A 17556-nucleotide genomic window follows, 5' to 3' on the forward strand; every position below is an offset into this window, starting at 1 on the left:
CAGCCTGCAGAAGAGAAGGCTCTGAGGAGGCTCTTTCGGTGCCTAAAGGGGCTCCAAGAGAGCTGGAGAGGGACTTGGGACAAGGGCTTGGAGGGACAGGACAAGGGGGAATGGCTTCATATTGCCAGGGGGCAGGATTAGATGGGATACTGGGGCGAAGTTCTCTGTGAATGTGGTGAGGCCCTGGCACAGGCTGCCCAGAGAAGCTGTGGCTGCCCCATCCCTGGAAGTGTTTAAGGCCAGCTTGGAGCACCGAGGAATCCTGGAGCCTGAGCCCTTGATACTGTTTTAGGTGATGGAACAGCCTTTCTTTAAAAGGAAGGGGCTGGGACTGGTCTGGGGGCTGCAATGGTTCCTCTCCCTCAGCCCAGCATGGTTTGGGGGTCCCACCATGATAGAGGCAGCTCTGGGACACGCTGCCCTTTCAGCACTTGGGAGTGGTCTCTGCACCAGCACCAACTTTTCCATCACTTGGTTTCCTTATTTGGTATTTCTTTAATAATTAGTGGCAGATTTTGTACTTGTGTTTGCAATTATCTGGATGCCTCTGGGACATGTTCTGCCAGATAATTGAATCTCCTGGTCTGTGACGTGGGATGGCTGGGGAGCACGGGCTGGAGCCCAGAAATGCTGTGCTGCCTGTTGGTGTCATGTTAACACAAATTGGCCTTTTTCATTTAAAAATCTGGAAACAAAGCATTTTGCTTTGCTATTCTTTTCTGGAGCCTGTCCTGGAGAGGGAGATACATGATTATCAGTAATTAACTGGATGCACATTTTAATTAGATGTAGTGCATCCTCCAGGTGCCCAACTCCAAGCAGTGACTGACACAGGGTGAGGTGGGAGGGTGGGAATGTGAGGTCCTGGACAGACAGACGGACACTGTGTACACCCTTGCTGGGTGGGCAGGAGAAGGGCCCCCACACCCAGTGCTGGTGCTGCCAGGGGACCTCGGTCTGTGCAGGGCACGTGTCCCTGTCCCTCCAGTGAGATCCCATCATTTCACTTCTGTCTTAGCATGTGACCTTGGGATGTAAAGTGCCAAGCAAGGGACAGGAATCTCCACCTCAGAGCTGCTCTGAAGGGTAAGGTCAGAACTGTTTGGCTAATTCTTTCTAAAACCTTTCTAAGTGAAATCCATTCCATCATCATTGTTAATTCTTGTAGGGCTTGGATAGGCAGGGTGTCACAGACTCTCAGAATCATTTGGGTTGGAAGGGATCTTAAAGCCCATCCAGTTCCACACCATGCCATGGGCAGGGAGACTTTCCACTAGACCAGGTTGCTCCAAGCCCTGTCCAACCTGGCGTGGGACACCAGGGCAAGGGGGTCCATTTGTCCCCCCACTATGAGACCCTCCAGCTGCCCCACTGGCTACAGAGGAAGGAGAGACCTATCACTCCCCAGCCGAGTGCACTTGTGCTGTGTTTCCATGTAGGTAATGGAAGAATTGGCAAATCATGCCCAGGAAAATGTAACCAGGGATCTTGAGAGTGGAGGGCAACAGGTAAGAGGTGCTTGAAGTCTGATTTTAGGGTCAGTCTCAGTCCCACATGATGGTGGCTCCAGCAGATGTCTGGCACGAGATGTAGAATGATTTTGGTTTAGAGTCCAGCTCTCTCAGGAGTTGCAGTGGCTAGGATTGCTCCCATGGTCACCCCTGTGCCAGACCCTCATGCCACTTCAGAGGTACCCCTGGCACAGGGTTAACAGCCCCCTGCTCCCTGCCCAGCCTCCCCCTGCACACACCCTGCTCCACGCTTCGCCCCAGCCACAAAGCAGTTAATCGTTGCTGATCGTGGTGGGCTCAGCGCTCTGTGAGGCTTTGAGTGCTCTGTGAGGCTCTGGATGCAGCGTGGAACTCCCTGGTCTCCTGGGATCTCGTGGCATTTTGCCCAGATGGCACCAGTCTGTGTCTCAAGGACATAACCCAGTGCCGACAGCTCCACACAGGAGCACCGGAGTGACAGATGAAGCTGGGGCACTCCTTCATCTCCACTGAAAAGGAAGAAAAGCTCCTGGAAATGCCGGGAATTCTGCCAGGTGTTCCCTGTCTCCTCCACGGATGAGCCAGCTCCCAGCAGCTGCCCAGCTTGCTTCGTGCAGGGGCAGCACCACCCACGCTTGCACGAGCCCCATTCCCCAAAGAGGAGAGGCCACACTCCAGCAGAGCAGGTATGTGAAATGTCCCCACTGTCCCCACCATGTCCCTGCTGCTCGCCGTGCCTGGCTCCACTGCCAGCCTCATCCTGATGTCACCCAGGGGATGCTGAGGCTCTCTGGCACAAGGCTGGGGAGCGGCACAGGACGTTGGCTCAGCCACCAGTGTGGGACGGGGCTGGCACAGCTGCTGGGGCTTGGCCGGGGCAAAGGTGTGGGATGTGCAGGAGCCCAATGGTTTGGGTTTGGTTGTGTCCCCACGTCCTGGGCATCCCAGCAGTGCAGGGAGGGGTCTGAAACCGGCACTGGTGCAGGGGGTACCGCTGCATGGAGAGCCCGTGCATGGAGAGAGGTGTGAGCAGCACCCCAGGGATCCCAGTCTGGGGGCTCCAGGTTCCCCAGATCAGCTCACTGCACACTGACAGCACTAGAGGGGTTAAATCCTGCCTTCCAGCACCAAGGAGCCACCCACGGTGAGCTCAGTGGATGTAGCATGAGGGACAGAGGGTGGCAGCACTAGGGACTTGGAGACGACCCGGGAAGTGGTTTCCTGCACTTGTGCCATGGTCACTGCTGGGCACAGGGGAGGGAGGGGCGAGTGCACCTCATTCCTACAGTGCAGTTGTGCCAGCACCCCTGGCCACCAGACCCTCTGTGTCCCTCCCAGTGAGTGTTCTCCATGCACTGGCTGGCTGGAGCCAGTGGAGAGGACACAGGGACAGGAGCAGCCTGATGCTGCTTGATCCTGAGCTGCTCTCACTGGGAGCTTGGCTACAGGTCACAGTTCACCCTCCCTGGGACAAAGCACCCTTGGGCACTGGGTGACAAGAGGTGCTGAGCCTCCTGCCCTGCCATGGGGTCCCAGAGCTGACAGTGGTATCTGGTACCTGTCCCCATCCAGGTGGGATCCTGTCACTTCAGCAGCACACGTGGAACAGCCCTGTGCCCCTGTGCTTCGGCAGGTGCATGTCCATGTTTGGGGCAGAGAGGTGACCTGGGCTGTGGGGCAGCAGGTCTGACCCCCCTCCTGCTGCTGGGCCATGCACTGCAGCACTCAGCCAGGCTGGCACCACAGAACCAGCCCATGGGCACAGGGGGCTGTAGGTTGCCTGATCCCAATGGTTTTCCACCCCTTTTGGCTCCCCAGAGTGGGATTTTTCTGGCATTGATCGCCCTCCCCATGGGCTGAGCTGCTGCCTTTTGCACTGGAGCCCTCGTGATGCTCCGGGAGCGCAGTGAGCGCGTTCTGGCAGCGGCACCTGCTGAGTTAACCACGGCCCCCAGCACAGCCTGTGATGGGGGTGAGGCACTGCCACAGCCACCACCCCTCTCCCACACCCTGTGCCAGCAGGTGTGGGAGCTGCAGCTGCCCAGCCTGAGCCTGCCCACACAGGACCCTGCTCCCTGCCGTGCATGAGCTGATGGAATACGAGGTGAACATTGGGTTTGTCCCTCCCTTACCCTTTCCCCAGCATGTGGGCAGCAGTGTGTTCCCTCGCTGTGGTTCCTGGGAGCCTGCAGCCACAGCCAGCCCTCTGCCTCGGCTCCATGTGCCAGGAATGCCAATGAAGCTCTGGCTGGCCACGCACACACTGCAGCGCACGTCCAGCCAATGGAGGGGGGAATCAAGGGAATTATGCTGGAGCTGTTGCCCAATTAGTTAAACTAACTGTGAGTCAAGAGGGTGGCAGGAACCCGTGATGTCCCCAGTGGACCCTGATCCTCTCCACAGAGCCAGGGTTTCCAATTGTGCTGCACTGATGGATTTTCAGAGGGAAGATTTTCCTGTTTATTTCCCTCATCTGTACATCCTTGTGCAGGCAGAGCTGGGGTGGAATTCCAGCCTCTCAATGCTCCGCAGGGCCGTGGCTCATTTGTATCCCATCCCAGTACCAAATCTCACCTCCCTGCTCCCCGCCAGCCCATGCTGGGGGTGTCAGGACAATCCTGTCCTTGCTGATAATGGGAGCAGCCCCTCCAGTCCCACAAGCACTTTGGGAAGGTCAGTCAAGTGGGGAGGAGGAGATGCTTATTTGTGGAATCACAGAAATGTATGTGCCTTGTTATTTTGTTTGAAATTAAGAAAAATTCAAACAATGCAAAATTCTGCTCTTGATGCAGCAGGAATGAGCCTTTGGAACCATCCTGTGCTATTTCTGGCTGTGAAAAAATACGTATATATACACTTCTAAATATCCATGTGTGTATGTAGGTGTATTAGGGTTCTATAGGGGTGGCAGGGCGGGGTCCAGCCTGGGGGTCTGTCGGTGGTGCCATGGGGACGGGTGGTTGCTCACTGAGCCCCCCAGTCTGCTGTGGCACATTCCAGCTTGACTGAGCCACAAACACCGACCAGCAGCAGCGGCGTTGATTTGGTTATTAACAAAGGGTGGATTCAGCCGGCGCTGGCGCCGCTCCAAGCGCAGGAGCTGCTGAGGAGCGTGGAGGGTGTATTAAATATTCATCGAAATCTTGGCATTTCATTCCCATCTCTTGCTCTCCTGCCCCCTCCCCATGAAATTATTTGGTCCTTAAGGGTAGGAGCCTGCTTCAAAAATTCATTATTTCATTAACCCCTTTACAAATTAGGTTTTAACAACTAAGTTTTTTAGGATCGACGCAAAATGGGTTGTGGTGGCACTTCATCAGGTTTGCTCATCACGTGGGCCCTGACCCCGGCACGTGACGGTGCGACCGATGCTCGCAGAAACATGTGACCCTAAATGCTACGTGAGCTCAAAAAAAAGAAATTTAAATACAAAAATATCAGCAGGTCTGTCTCCTGCCTTCACCTGCCTGGCGTGGTGGAGCCGTACCCGCTCCGTGCCGCTGCAGCGCTGCCAAGCCCTGCCCTCCGCTCCGGCACCACGGCTCCCCATTCGGTGAGTGAACAGATACTTCCAGCAATTAATTGGTGCTCTGCTGGCTCATTATCATGCAGGGCACGAGTGGGCTGTGCCGCGTGCGGCCTCGCGCTGCGGCAGCCACGGTGGCCCCAGGGCTGTGGCACTGCCACGGGGCTCGGGCAGGGTCAGGCGTCAGGGCGGGGTGACTTTGCCGGCGCCTGTCCCATCTCCATCCTCTGAGCATCGTGATGCTCCACCAAGGGTTCCTCGGGGCAGGGTGCTCTGCAGCCACCACCTCTCCTCCGTGTCAGGGTTTGGCTGTGCCATGCCTTGCATGGGGTGGGTCTGGGGGCTCGTTTCCCTTCCTCATCTGAGGGGTGGTTGGTGCCAGGAGCTCAGCGCCAATGCCGGAATGCTGGTCCCAAAGTGGCGGCTTTCAAACAATACATGTTTCATTTGGGTGCTTGGCCGGTGCCTTGGCGGCTCCTCAGTGATGTCCCCAACCATGTTCCTGCTGGAGTGGGGCCACCCACTGTCCCCACTCGCTGCTGTGCGGGAGCTGGGGCTGAGTCTGTGACCGGCAGTGCCGGTGCCAGAGGGAGCTGGCGGTGGGTGCGGGTGCTGCCTCCCATCATTAGGATGCAGGTCCATCTCCATCTCCCTGGAGACCATGGGAATGGCGGCGGGTGAGCCGTGGCTGGGGTGCTGGCAGCCGCTGGCAGAGGGCAGCTGTGCCGGGCTGTGCATGAATTACTGCCCTGTGCCGGCTCCAGCCTTTGTTCCCCCTTGTCAGCACAGGAACGGGGGAGCAGGGAACGTGCCCAGAGAACCAGGGCATGGGGGCGATCGTCAAACCCACACGCGTATTTGAGCAGGTTTAACCATCAGGAACAATTTTGTACTATTTTTGTCCTTGAACTAATTATCCACCAAAGCTCCTTGGGGCTGGCCCCGGGAGGAGCTGCCGCTCTGGGGCAGCGATGGCACAGCAGCGATCCCACGTTCGACACTCGCGGCATTCCCAGGCCCCTGGGAGCCCTTTGTGCTGCTGAAGGAAGCCGTGTGCTGCAGAGGCATCTCAGGATCCTGCCGAGACAACAGAGAAAGGGATTTCTGAATGCTGAATGCGGCTGCCAATCACCCATCCTGGCCAGCCTTGTGCAAGCCTGGAATGTGTGGCTTCGGCAAACACAGTCAGGATTTGCCATCTGGGGGAATGAGCTCCACAAGCTTTTAACTGGCATCAGCGTCTGTCCTGCCCTGGTCTCATGTTTGCTGACACTCCCAAGTTCAGCTCCTGTTTAATTCCACCGCAGGGAAGCAGCTCCCGTGGTGGCGCTGCTGGAGGATGATTCTTCTGTGCTGCTCACACTGATTGTCTTTGCCTGGCAGGAGGCTGGCCCTGAACACACCAAGCAGTGACCCATCCCCACTCACTGCTCTGCTCTCCCACAGCACTTTGCTCACATCCTGGATTTTTATTGGGTTTGATTGGCTCTGTAATAGTTCCATGGCAGGAATTCTGCTCCCAGCAAAACCTGCTCCTGTGAATGTTCCCCCATAGTATGAGGGAGAGGTCATGGTGGAAGCCCCAGTGCCAGCTTGGCATCCATCACGTGCCATTTGAAGTGTGCAGCCCCTGTGTTGCATGTCCAGCCCGTGTCCTGTGGGGTCTCACTGCACCTGTAGCTGCAGACACAGCTCCTGGCAGGAGCCAGGACATTGGTGTCACCTCTTGGGGGCCAGGGTGCAAACTGCCAGCTGTGCACCTGCTGTGCCAGCAAGTGGGGCAGCCAAATCCCACTGCAGCAACACCTCAAATCACAAACCCCAGAGCTCCCCATGCAGGGAGGTTCCCTCCTCTCTCCTCCTCTTCCTCCTCCTCCTCCTGCTCCCCAACATTGCCTTCCTCCCAGGTCTGGGGCTGACAGTGAAGCCCCTCTTGCTGGGCCCAGCCCTGTCACTCTGCTCCATTCCTGTTGCTCTGCAGGGATCACGGGCTCCAGGGCTGTCCCCAGGTGCTTCTCTTCCAGGTTCTGTTGCTGCTTCCAGTGTTGTTCAAGTGCCAGTCTCTCTCCTGAGGAGCTGAGAGCCACAGAGCAGTGAAGATCCTGATGCAAGGAGAGGGGCAGCTATGGTCCAGCAGTTAGCTCAGTGCCAGCATCAAGAACCTTCCCCGGGACCCTCCTCCAGGACCAGGGGCTGGACATTTCCTCAGAACCTTTCCCTGGGACCTTCCTGACTGCCACTCTGCAGTTCTCCCAGGTGTTCCACCCACATGGACCTTGTGCTGTGTGTCTCCCACAGCTGTCTCTGCTTCTGAATTTGCTTCAGAGCTGCAGGTACCACCAACTTTAAACCTTCAAGCACAAGAGCTGAACTATGCAGGACACCAGGACTCTGCTGAGAGACCTGTCTGGGATGCTCAATTTCCTATCCCTTACAAAACCCAGAGCCAAAAGTGCAGGAAGCACTGGAGAGCAGCCCCCCATGGACAGCTTGGGGAATTAAGAACAAGTTCGTCAGAGGCTGTGAACAAATGGTTGGTAATTAAGAGCCCCAGCAAATGGAGAGTTTGCTTTGTGCAGCCCCGGGGAGGCCAGTGGGGATGGGAATGGGGTAAGCAGGGGGTGTCCCAGCCATGTGCATCCCACTGTGGCTGGAGTGCAGGGACCTTTGAGGTGCCCACAGCCAGGGAAGCAGCCCATGGGGCGGGAGCCTCCCCCTGGCTCTGCCTCAGGAAGATGTGCCAGGATGGAGTTCCAGGCTTGGCTCAGCCTGTTCAGCTAAAGCTGAGTGTCCTCACAGAGATCCACACTGGCTGCTTCCTGACCAGTCTGTAGTGGACATGGAGAGCACCTTTTCCCTTCCCTCTTTGCGGCAGCTCCTTGTCTATCACGGAGGGCACAGCAGGCAGTTCTGGGGACTTGGACCCAGTATGGAACAGAGCTGGGTGGGACCCCCAGCTGGAGGGACTGTGGCAAGAGGGGCAGGGTGAGCTTCCAGGGTCTACCCATCACTCCTTGGACTGTGGTTTTATTCCTCCTCGTGCTTCTCTCACCCACATGAGCAGGGTTGGGTCTCCCACTTCCCTCCAGGCTCCCCACCAGCCAGGAGACAGCTGGGTTCAGAACCCCCTCTCCAGGCATCCCCAACCCCTCTGCTGGGTCTCCAGCCAGCACACAAAGCAGAACTCTCCCTTTTGATTTAATAAGTATCTGGAAATGTCATAAAAGACGTGATAATAAAATATCAGATGCAGGAAAATGAGTAGCCAAAGGCATTGAAAAAAGGGACGAGAGTAAATGCAGTAGATTAAGACACTAATTCCCATCCCTTGTATGTTCTCCATCTTTCCTGTGTCTTGACAGACAGAAATAAATGTCCCCACTTCCCAGGAAGCCTCTCCCTGCTGGATTGTCACCACATGGTGCCCACAGCCATAACAGCCCATTTATCCTCCAGATTTGATGCTTTATCACTTTCAGAGGAGTGGCTGGGCTGGCTCGTCCTGTGCTCTCATGGCCAGCACTTGTACTTAAAGGGCAGGGCAAGATTCCAATGGTAAAAGCTACATTTAATTTTTACTGTTCCGAAGTGTCTCTGCAAATTAAAAAGGCAATTTGTGCCTTTGTTTTGACCATGCAACAAGGCAACAGGAGCAAAGGCAAAACCAGAAGGAAAAATAGTCTCGGGGAGTTTGGAGGAGCTGGTGAGCCCAGATATAACTCTGTCACAGTGGGAGCTGGGGGTGGGGGTTTTCTTGCTAATGCAGCTTTGAAGCAAATCAAACACCAGGAAATTCCCAAGCCCAGCAGTGCCATGAATGCAGGAGCAGGATCAGCAACAGGGTGATAGATGTGTTAATGTTTTAACAGGCCAACCACCTCATAAATAATTTGCTGAGTTCTGGAGTAACTGACCTGGTCACAGTGGCAATAAATGACCATCCCCTGGGCTCTGCTCCAGGGCTCCACAATCCTCCCATGGAAAGGCTTAAGTGGCTTCTAACAATATCTATTTTATATTGTCACAGCCCAGTGCCCCACTAATGCTGCTGTCTATGCAAACACCACCGCTTAAACTCCGGGGATATTCCAGTTAAAAGCCCCAGAAACGATCAGAGAGTGACTGTTGAGGGTGAACTCTGTGTTTGCTCTGTGGGGAGTGGATTCAGTGTGTAGAACATCCTGGCACAGAGCAGGGCAGGGTGAGGAGGGACAGAGCCTGCAGCAGTGCCCAGCCCAGGGGAGCAGTGGTGGGTGGCTGACCTTGGGGAGGCTTCATGGAACCCAGTGGGGCTGGGGCTGTGGTCACCACTGGCTCTTCTGGGCAGGAGAACTAGGTGGAGCACAGCCTGGGGTCAGGAGATGGAGCTCTCCCAGTGGATCCATCTTGTGTGCTGAGTATGCTGCTTCTGCACTGGGTAGGCCTCTTATGGACTGGGTTTTCCTCTTGTGTACTGGGTATTCTTCTTGGATACTGGGTATTTGTGTCATTTGCCAGGTATTCCTCTTCTATACAGGGTATTTCTCTTCTGTCCTAGGTATTCTAATTGCATGCCATGTCCTTCCCTCCAGTGCTGTCACTGGGAGCAGTTACCAGCATGGAGCAGGGCTGCTGCTGCATTCTTTGGGTTTCTACCTTTTGCCATTGTGGGGTTAGGGTGGTGGTGGCATCTGCAGCTCTACCCACAGCCACAGTGTGATGCTTCTGGGTTCTCTGTGCTCTTGGTTCATCAGTTCCCAGATTCCTCCCCTGTCCCACTGAGACAGTGTTCTGACCACATGGACCTGTGGGATTTGTCCCACCAACCACTTTGCTGTGCCTGTGGGAAGGGCCGGAAGGGTTATGTTTCTGTAGCTGCAAGAAAGGGAGTTTCCAAACACTGGCATCATTTGTTGAACAAAACTGATGGCAAATGTTTTCACCAGGGCACTTTCAGTGTGACAGTGGAATTAAATGGGAGGCAGTGAGGAAACAGCCCCATTTTGGAGGGCAGAGCAGCAGGGGCAGCCCCATTCCCTGCTTCAGCAGCACAGGGACAGTCTGGAGTGCCCACCCTTGTCCCTGGCTCCCAGCTGTTCCTGCACTCCCATGGAAAGATGCAGCTGAGGAGGACACCAGTGTCTGCCTTGGCAAAGACACTGGTGGCCTAAAGGGGCCAGGGTGGGGACTGGTGTTGATGGTGGCGTTGTGTGTTCAGTTTGTTCCATGTGATCATGCCCACTCTTGTGCCGGTGGTGGTGGCAGAGCAATTCCCTCCCTGGCAGTGGGAGTAGGGGCAGAAATCCCACCTGGGCAGTGACTGGCACCATGCCTTGCCCTCTGCCTCTCTGCAGGCACCACTGACCCTGACCCGCCGCTGCTGGGGCTCCCCAGGGCTCCCTGGCACGTCACGCCCTCCCCAAAGCACTTTCCTTTTGGAGGGTCCCTTCTCCTGATGAGCCCTCTGCGTACACAGCCTCCTCCCAGCCACCAGAGGCGAGTGTGGCTGCAACGGAATACATTTAATATCCTTGCCTCTGTTTTGTAAGTGTAACGATCAGCTGCAGAATAAATGACACGTAATTACGGTTCGGGGGAGTTCAGGCAGCAGGGCTTGGCTGGGAGGGGATCCCAGGGAAGCTCCAGCACTGACGGAAAGTGAACAAGATGCCGGCTGTGGGGAACCATAATTACACGGGACTGACACACTGTGAGCTGTTTATGGTAATGAAGTGGTGCATCAAATCAAATTAACCTTAGTTATTTAACACAGAATGCACCGAGGACTTGGCTCAGTAGATGCTAAATCCAAATCCGGAGCTGTGCCCGAGCCAGGGAAGCGGCTCGAGCGCCGCACGGGCGTCGCTTTGCTGTGGGATGCGCTCGGAGCGGGGCCGCGGGGCTGTCGGGGGTCCCGCAGCCGCCCAGCCCGCACCATGCGCCCCGCGCCCCTCCCGCCCCGAGCTCCGGCGGAGCCCGTGTCCCGCCCCGGCGGGGTCTGGCCGCCCCCCTGCCCGCTGTGCCGCTCCCCGCTCCGGGCCGAGGGACGCGGGCGCTGCTGCGCTCGGGTGAGGGGCTCATTGCCCGGCCCTCCGCCCCGCAAGGCTGAGGCGCTGACGGGTGAGTAACCTTTCAAATTAACACAAACGCGCGTTAAAGATTAATGAGCTTTCGGAACAAGGGTCCCCTCGGTGCGCCGAGCAGAGCGGCGCTGCTGTTCTCTCTGCCGGGGGAAGGAAGGGATTCCTGCTCAGCCGGAGCGGCCGTGACGCTGGTGCCGGCACAGGCTCGACTGCGGCCGGGGCATTCCGAGGGCACCCTGACGATGGGCAGAGTGGAGATGACACTTCCTGACAGCGGCTGCGTAAATAATATCGGAAGGCTGTTTGTATTAGCGGTGATTCTTTGGCGGAAGGGAGGAGCCGGGAGGGATGCTGCTGGCACACCGTGGCCAGGAACGCCGGCTGGCCGGGGCGGGGATGCCGCTGCTCGGGGGTCGGTCCGGTGCAGGGACGACCAGGTTGGCTTTCGAGGCAGGAATGGGTGGTGCTGGCGGTGGGGAGAGCGGGTGAGCCGGGCACGGAGCGCCGTGGGCAGCTGCTGGCACAGCCCAGCTGTTTGGAATTAGTTTGATTAGGAAATGTTTGCTCGGTGCCCGGCGGGGGTCTCTGGGGAGCCAAGTCACTCCTCACAGAGAGGATTCCTTTGCAGGACTTCCCACTTGTTGGAACACCAGTTGCATCTCCAGCCAAAGGCTTTCCTCTGTGTCATTCACAGAGTTGGATGATTTTGCAGTACCTGCATCAGGTTCACCTGGAATTAAATTTTTGCAGCGTGCCAGATCTTATCTGACACATTTACAATGTGCCCGGTCACTGTCACTCCTGGGAGCCTGTAACCCTCAGCCCTGCACTGCTGGCACCCCTGGGTGTCATTCCAGTAATTCCTCCATGTGGTGGATGCACTGGATTTTGTGGTTATGAGTTCATTTTGCTTTTTTCCATCAATATGAAAATGCCATGTGAGTCCAGGGAGTTAATCACTATTGTAGGGGAATAAAGAGCAGATATTTCCTCTAATCCCTTTTAAATGGCCTCCAAATGAGGGCTTGACAAAAATGACTAATGACAGACATGATTTAACTAATTTAGTGGGTGAAGCTTTGATGGGAGCCCCGAAGCCCAGGTACAGCCCTGAGGCCCAGCAGGAACCCCCTGAGCTCACTTGGAGCCCTCCTTGTCCTCACACTTGAGTTAAACAAACTCATTAGCTGTGCTTTGTTTTGATCAGGGGATTCCCTTTCTCTTTTGAAAATATTTTTATCTCTTTCTGCAAACCTTTTCCTTGCTGCTGCCAAATACAATCTCCCTAATGGGATACTAAATCCAGATTCAGTTAATAGCCAGCTGCATCCTCATCCCTCAAGTGATCCCTCCCCTCAAAGTGTTCCTGCTGGACACACTGGTGTCTCATGAACTGATAACAGTAATGAAACAGCAGGTCAATGGAATGTGTCTGGGGACCTCTGGGAATGTGTCTGGGGACCTCTCTGGGGAAGATGCCCTCAGCTCTGGGGACATGTTATGCCAGTGATGATACCAGGCACAGGGGTGGGCAGCACTCCATGCTGAGCCCTGCTCCTCTTCTGGTCCCAGATTCCTCTGTTTTGGTGTTCACCCTTCTGAGTCCACACGTGGGCACAGGGCAGGACTCAGCCCTGGCTGGCCAGTGCCACTGCCATGGCTGGGATGGCCTTGGCCAGGTTGGCCCCTGCACTGCAGAACATGGGAATTACATGAACAGGGAACATGTGTGGCAGCAGCCAGGGCTCAGGTGGCACCTACAGCATCAGTGGTGTTCTGCAGCATAAATGTCTTTGCTGTGGGGAGCAGGATGGACAGGGTGAGCTTTGCTCTCCCCTACCTCCCTGGGAGATGGTCACTCCTCCCTTTGATTTAAGGACTGCCTGCAGCAGTGACCGCCGTGTCACCCATTCCCTGAATCCCTGTGGGAAGCTGCAGCCTGTCCTCGCTGCTACTCCTGGATAATGACACCAAACCCTCCTCTGTCTCACACACCATGAGCAGCACTGGTCCCCCTGCCAGGCCCACAACATACCAAAACCTGCACAGAGAAAAGCGCAAAACTGGGGGTTCCATCCCCTCCCCACAACACTGGGAGTGAGTAATGGGGCACCAGCACTGCTCATCTTGCTTTTGTTTAATTATCCTTTTTGTATTTTTCATGTCTCCAGGGACCTGACTGGGCGGGAATGGTTTGATGGATTATATATGAAATCCAGGTCAACACATCCAAGCGTTACTGCCTCATAATTTGCTGCACCACAGAGGCTGATAGAGATGCCTCGTGTTATTAATTATGCCAATATATTTTCCTGAGCAGTGTGATTAATCAGGCTGTGCACAGCACACCCACGGGCCTGTTCTGTGGCTGTTTGTTCTTGGGTGGAGGTGACTGGCTTGGGGAGCAGGCGGCAAAATCTGCACTCGGTCTCAGTCCTTCTCTTCCAGAGCATTCAGGGGGAAAATACAATTCCCAACCCTGCACGTTGCATGCCAGGGAGCCACAAGGCAGTGGGGAGCAGAGCATGGGGCAGCCCCCAGCTGGGCAGCTGCTCTGGGGCTAATGGGCACTACTGGGGTGACCCCAAGAAGCTGCCCAGCACCACCTGGCCTCAGGTTTACCACTGCAGGGATGGAAGACACTTAAATCACATCACAGAGACTCACCTGCTCTCACTGAACTTCTGAAAATGTATCCATGAAGTTTTTCCTGTAACTGATTTCATTTTCCTTTACAAGCTCACAGTGCAGGATCTGTGCTGTGCTGAGCACAATCACGCACCTGCAGGGGCACAAGGGGCTGTGCCTAGTCATGGGTCATGTCCTGGTAACTGCTGCCAGTCTGCAGGGTGCTGACAGCATACCGTGTTTGCAGCTTTGCCACAGTGGGAAAAGATTCACAGAAAACCCAGTTTTTGACAGAAGCCTCTCCAGCTTGCCAGATGTGCTTGCTCAGCACTGGGGCTCCAGCCTCCCTGGCAGTCCTGACCTGTGTCCCTCACCATCCCAGAGCTGGCACCAGGACCTGGGCAGTCCATGGTCCCCAGTTCAACATCCCCAAAGCCCATCAGATGCAGCGCTGCCACCAGAGCTGAACTCCACCAGCCTCCCCATGGGGACACAACCCTGTGCCTTGTCCCTGCCCCTGGCTCTCAGCTGCACTGCAGTGGACCTGAACCTTCTCTGTATTTTGTCTCCATAAAGGTCAGAGAAGAGCTGTCACCCTTTAAGTGCCAAGACAAGGTCTCCCATCCTCCGGTGCCAGAAGACTCAGAACAGTAAGGCAGCTTCTCACTTTTCACCAACAGTTGCTATTTGATTGTATGTACTTTGGGTTTACTCCAGACATTTTCTCCCTCCTCATCACAAATGTGATTGTGAGGGTTTGTGTCTTCATTGTGAGGGTTTGTGTCTTCCACACCACTCAGGCCTGGCAGTCACACAAATCACCACGCCAGTCATGGGAACTGCCCTGTCCTCCCTCTGGTGCTCACAGACCTTGAGCTGCTGTTTTCCCATCACCAAATTGTCCCTGCAGCAGGAAGGGAAGGACATGGGGTAGGGACCAGTTCTGACTTCCCTGGGCCTCAGAACCCCTCTGGGAGTATCCAAGAGTGGATTAGGCAGATGGAAGGGCTGGACTGCAGCTCCAGTGATGGGGTCTCATGAGCCCAGAGCCCGTGGTGTGGGGCAACTGTTGGTGTGGAGGTGCCTGGGATCGATGTGCTCCAGCAGTGGGTCCCTGTGCCAGCACCTGGGGAAGGAGCAGTGCAGAGCTGCCCAGCATTGATGTGCTCCAGCAGTGGGTCCCTGTGCCAGCACCTGGGGAAGGAGCAGTGCAGAGCTGCCCAGCATTGATGTGCTCCAGCAGTGGCTCCCTGTGCCAGCACCTGGGGAAGGAGCAGTGCAGAGCTGCCCAGCATTGATGTGCTCCAGCAGTGGCTCCCTGTGCCAGCACCTGGGGAAGGAGCAGTGCAGAGCTGCCCAGCATTGATGTGCTCCAGCAGTGGCTCCCTGTGCCAGCACCTGGGGAAGTGCCGCGTGTGCACCGTGACCATTTCCAATTTCACACCACTCCAAACTCGCTCTCACTGAGGTTGAGGAGATGAAAAATGTCTTTATTAAGGGAAGTCACAGGTCCCTGACTGGGAGGTAAATGAGTTTTAATGTGAGCGGGGAGGGCAGGAAGGGGTGCAGGGAGACAGACGTGCTGGTCACTGGCCTCTCCTCAGAGCCTGGCAGGGCAGAGCACCTCCCTGGAAAGGGTTGCCCCTTGGCTTTCCTCCTGCTGAGATGGTTGGTGGCATTCACTTTGGGCCAGTGAGGTGACGGTTTCCACAGGCTGGGGGGAGGTCACCCCTGCTCCACAGCCAACATGTAGGCCCCAGTGTAGAGCTGTAAAACACAGAGATTTCAGGAAGGACACAAGGCTTGCATGTCCCCACAGCCAGGGCTCAAGTGGGCACCCCATTGCCCACGGGACGCTACAGGTGTTCCTGTTCCCTTCTTTCATATCTCTGTTTATTCCTTGTCCACAAATCCGTGTCAGTCCCAACTCAGTGTTTCCTCCATTCCCCTGCCCCAGTACTAATCTGGCTGCTCTGCAGTGAGGCCTCCTGGACCAAGAACACCCTTTGATGCAGAGACATCAGGGAACATCTCAGTGATTTTTCTCACTATCCTGATGATGGCCATGGGCTTGCTGGGCTGCTCTGCTCCATCCAGACCCCCAGACACTGATTCCTGGTGGAATCTTGCAATGAGTGACCATCTGTACATGGAAACACGTGCACACACATGCCATTTACAATCACCTTTAACAACTGACTCAGTTAAACACACTGTTATTTGTGATCCCACCATGGGTGTGCTGGTGCCGATCTCCCCGGGCACCTGCCGTGGTGCCCACCTGCACTGAGTCTGGTGTACGAGGGGCACAGAGCTGTGCAGGGTGTCTGTGCTACCCACTGCTTGTGTTTCCCCATCAGACCTGTGTGGGTATTCCCTCCCTAATGATCTTTCATTCTTGCATTTGTATCTTTACTCCAAGAATCAGGCACCAAAGCTGGAGCGAAGTCAAGCCCAGACCCTCCTCCCAGCTCATCCAGCCCCTGAGTTTGCCCAGGGCTCCGTTATTATCCTGCATCCCTGTAATTAGCTGCTTAGGCTGTGATTGCCCCATTGTCCGCTGGATGGGTTTAATCATTCTTTTCTCCTACAGTGGCAATTTTGTTCCAATTAATTATTTCAGTTTGAACAGCAATAGCTGGTTGAGTTTAGAGAGAAATTAAAAGGGTAGGGAAAGATAATAAGGAATGAGCTAACTAGGGAAAGGCTGCAGACAGGGCTGCACAGGTCCCGCTTCTCTGCCAGCCCCTCATTTGCTCCCAGAGAGCTTTCAGGGTCTGGGAAATGTTCTCCCTGAAAATGAGGATCCAGTGACACGGAGGCACTGCCTGGCCTCATCCCTGCCTGGGAGCTCTGTCCTGGGTCTGGTGGAAACATCGGGGGGACACACTCACAGCCCAGCCCCAAGAGAAAGTGTTGTTTGTTGTAGTGATAGGACAAGGGGGAATGGCTTCAAACTGACAGGGAGTAGGGTTAGATTAGCAGCATCTGGCCATGCTCCTTCCCAAAACATCTGGCCACTGGGCTGGCTGTTGTACACCAGCTGCCAGCTGAGGGGCAGATGCAGCTCCTGTCCCATGCTCCTGTTGTGCAGTGCCATAGAAAATGGGACCAGGAAGGAGGGATGGTACGTCTAGGGAGGTTCAGGTGCTCCCTTGTCCCGGGGTGCCTTCAGCCCCCTCAGCCTTGTGTCCCAAACCAACCCCAGGCACGGTGTCAGGAAGGCAGGGATGGAGGGATTCACGGTGGCTGCTGCACTCAGAGCTGGAGCTCCCAATGGGAGTGAGATGGGAGGAGCTCTCACTCTGCCACACTGACCCAAACACTGCTCTGAAACACGGCATGTTCCAGCAAATCCAGATCACCACATCCCTCATCACCTGGGTGGAATTGCCCAGCGTGGGTGACGTTCTCAAGGTGATTTGGGATGAGACTGATTTAGAATTTTAAAAATTTAAAAATAAATAAATCTAAGGTTAGCCAAGGTTTTGAAGGGAGAAAAAAAAATGTTAATGTCTTTGAGGAGTTACAAAAATGCTGCCTGTGCAATTCATGTATAATTCAATGAACTCCAGAGTAGTTTGAATATTTAAATTATGTATGATCAAAGCAATAAAAAAATCTGCATCTCCTGACTCCAAGCCCCCCAGACACAATGCTCTCCAGCGTCCCCTCCCCAAAAGGCAGCTCCTGCCTCCGCACATCCAGAGCTTTTGAGCCTCATCGCTCCGAAGAAATTGAGTTCGACTGGAAAAACACAGCCTGCAAGTGCGGCTGCTGCTCCCTCCTCCAGGCAGGGGCATCGCTCCGCCAGCACATTGCCAGGCGATCGGCAGGGCTGAGGAGGGGT

At 55.4% G+C, this 17556-nt stretch overlaps 1 protein-coding gene across 2 annotated transcripts in view; it reads left to right on the forward strand.

Annotated features, from left to right (window-relative positions):
* The first annotated feature begins 11329 nt into the window (after positions 1–11329).
* The window catches only part of TNRC6A (trinucleotide repeat containing adaptor 6A), a 58851-nt gene continuing 52624 nt past the window's right edge, over positions 11330–17556 (forward strand). For both annotated transcript variants that reach the window (XM_071571559.1, XM_071571564.1), the window contains exons 1-2: positions 11330–11359; positions 14283–14356. In XM_071571559.1, coding sequence (XP_071427660.1) covers positions 11336–11359; positions 14283–14356 — 98 coding nt within the window. In that variant the 5' untranslated portion in view covers positions 11330–11335. The remainder of the gene's footprint in view (positions 11360–14282; positions 14357–17556) is intronic.

Source organism: Pithys albifrons, chromosome 16, assembly GCF_047495875.1.
Source record: "Pithys albifrons albifrons isolate INPA30051 chromosome 16, PitAlb_v1, whole genome shotgun sequence".
Taxonomy (NCBI): domain Eukaryota; kingdom Metazoa; phylum Chordata; class Aves; order Passeriformes; family Thamnophilidae; genus Pithys; species Pithys albifrons.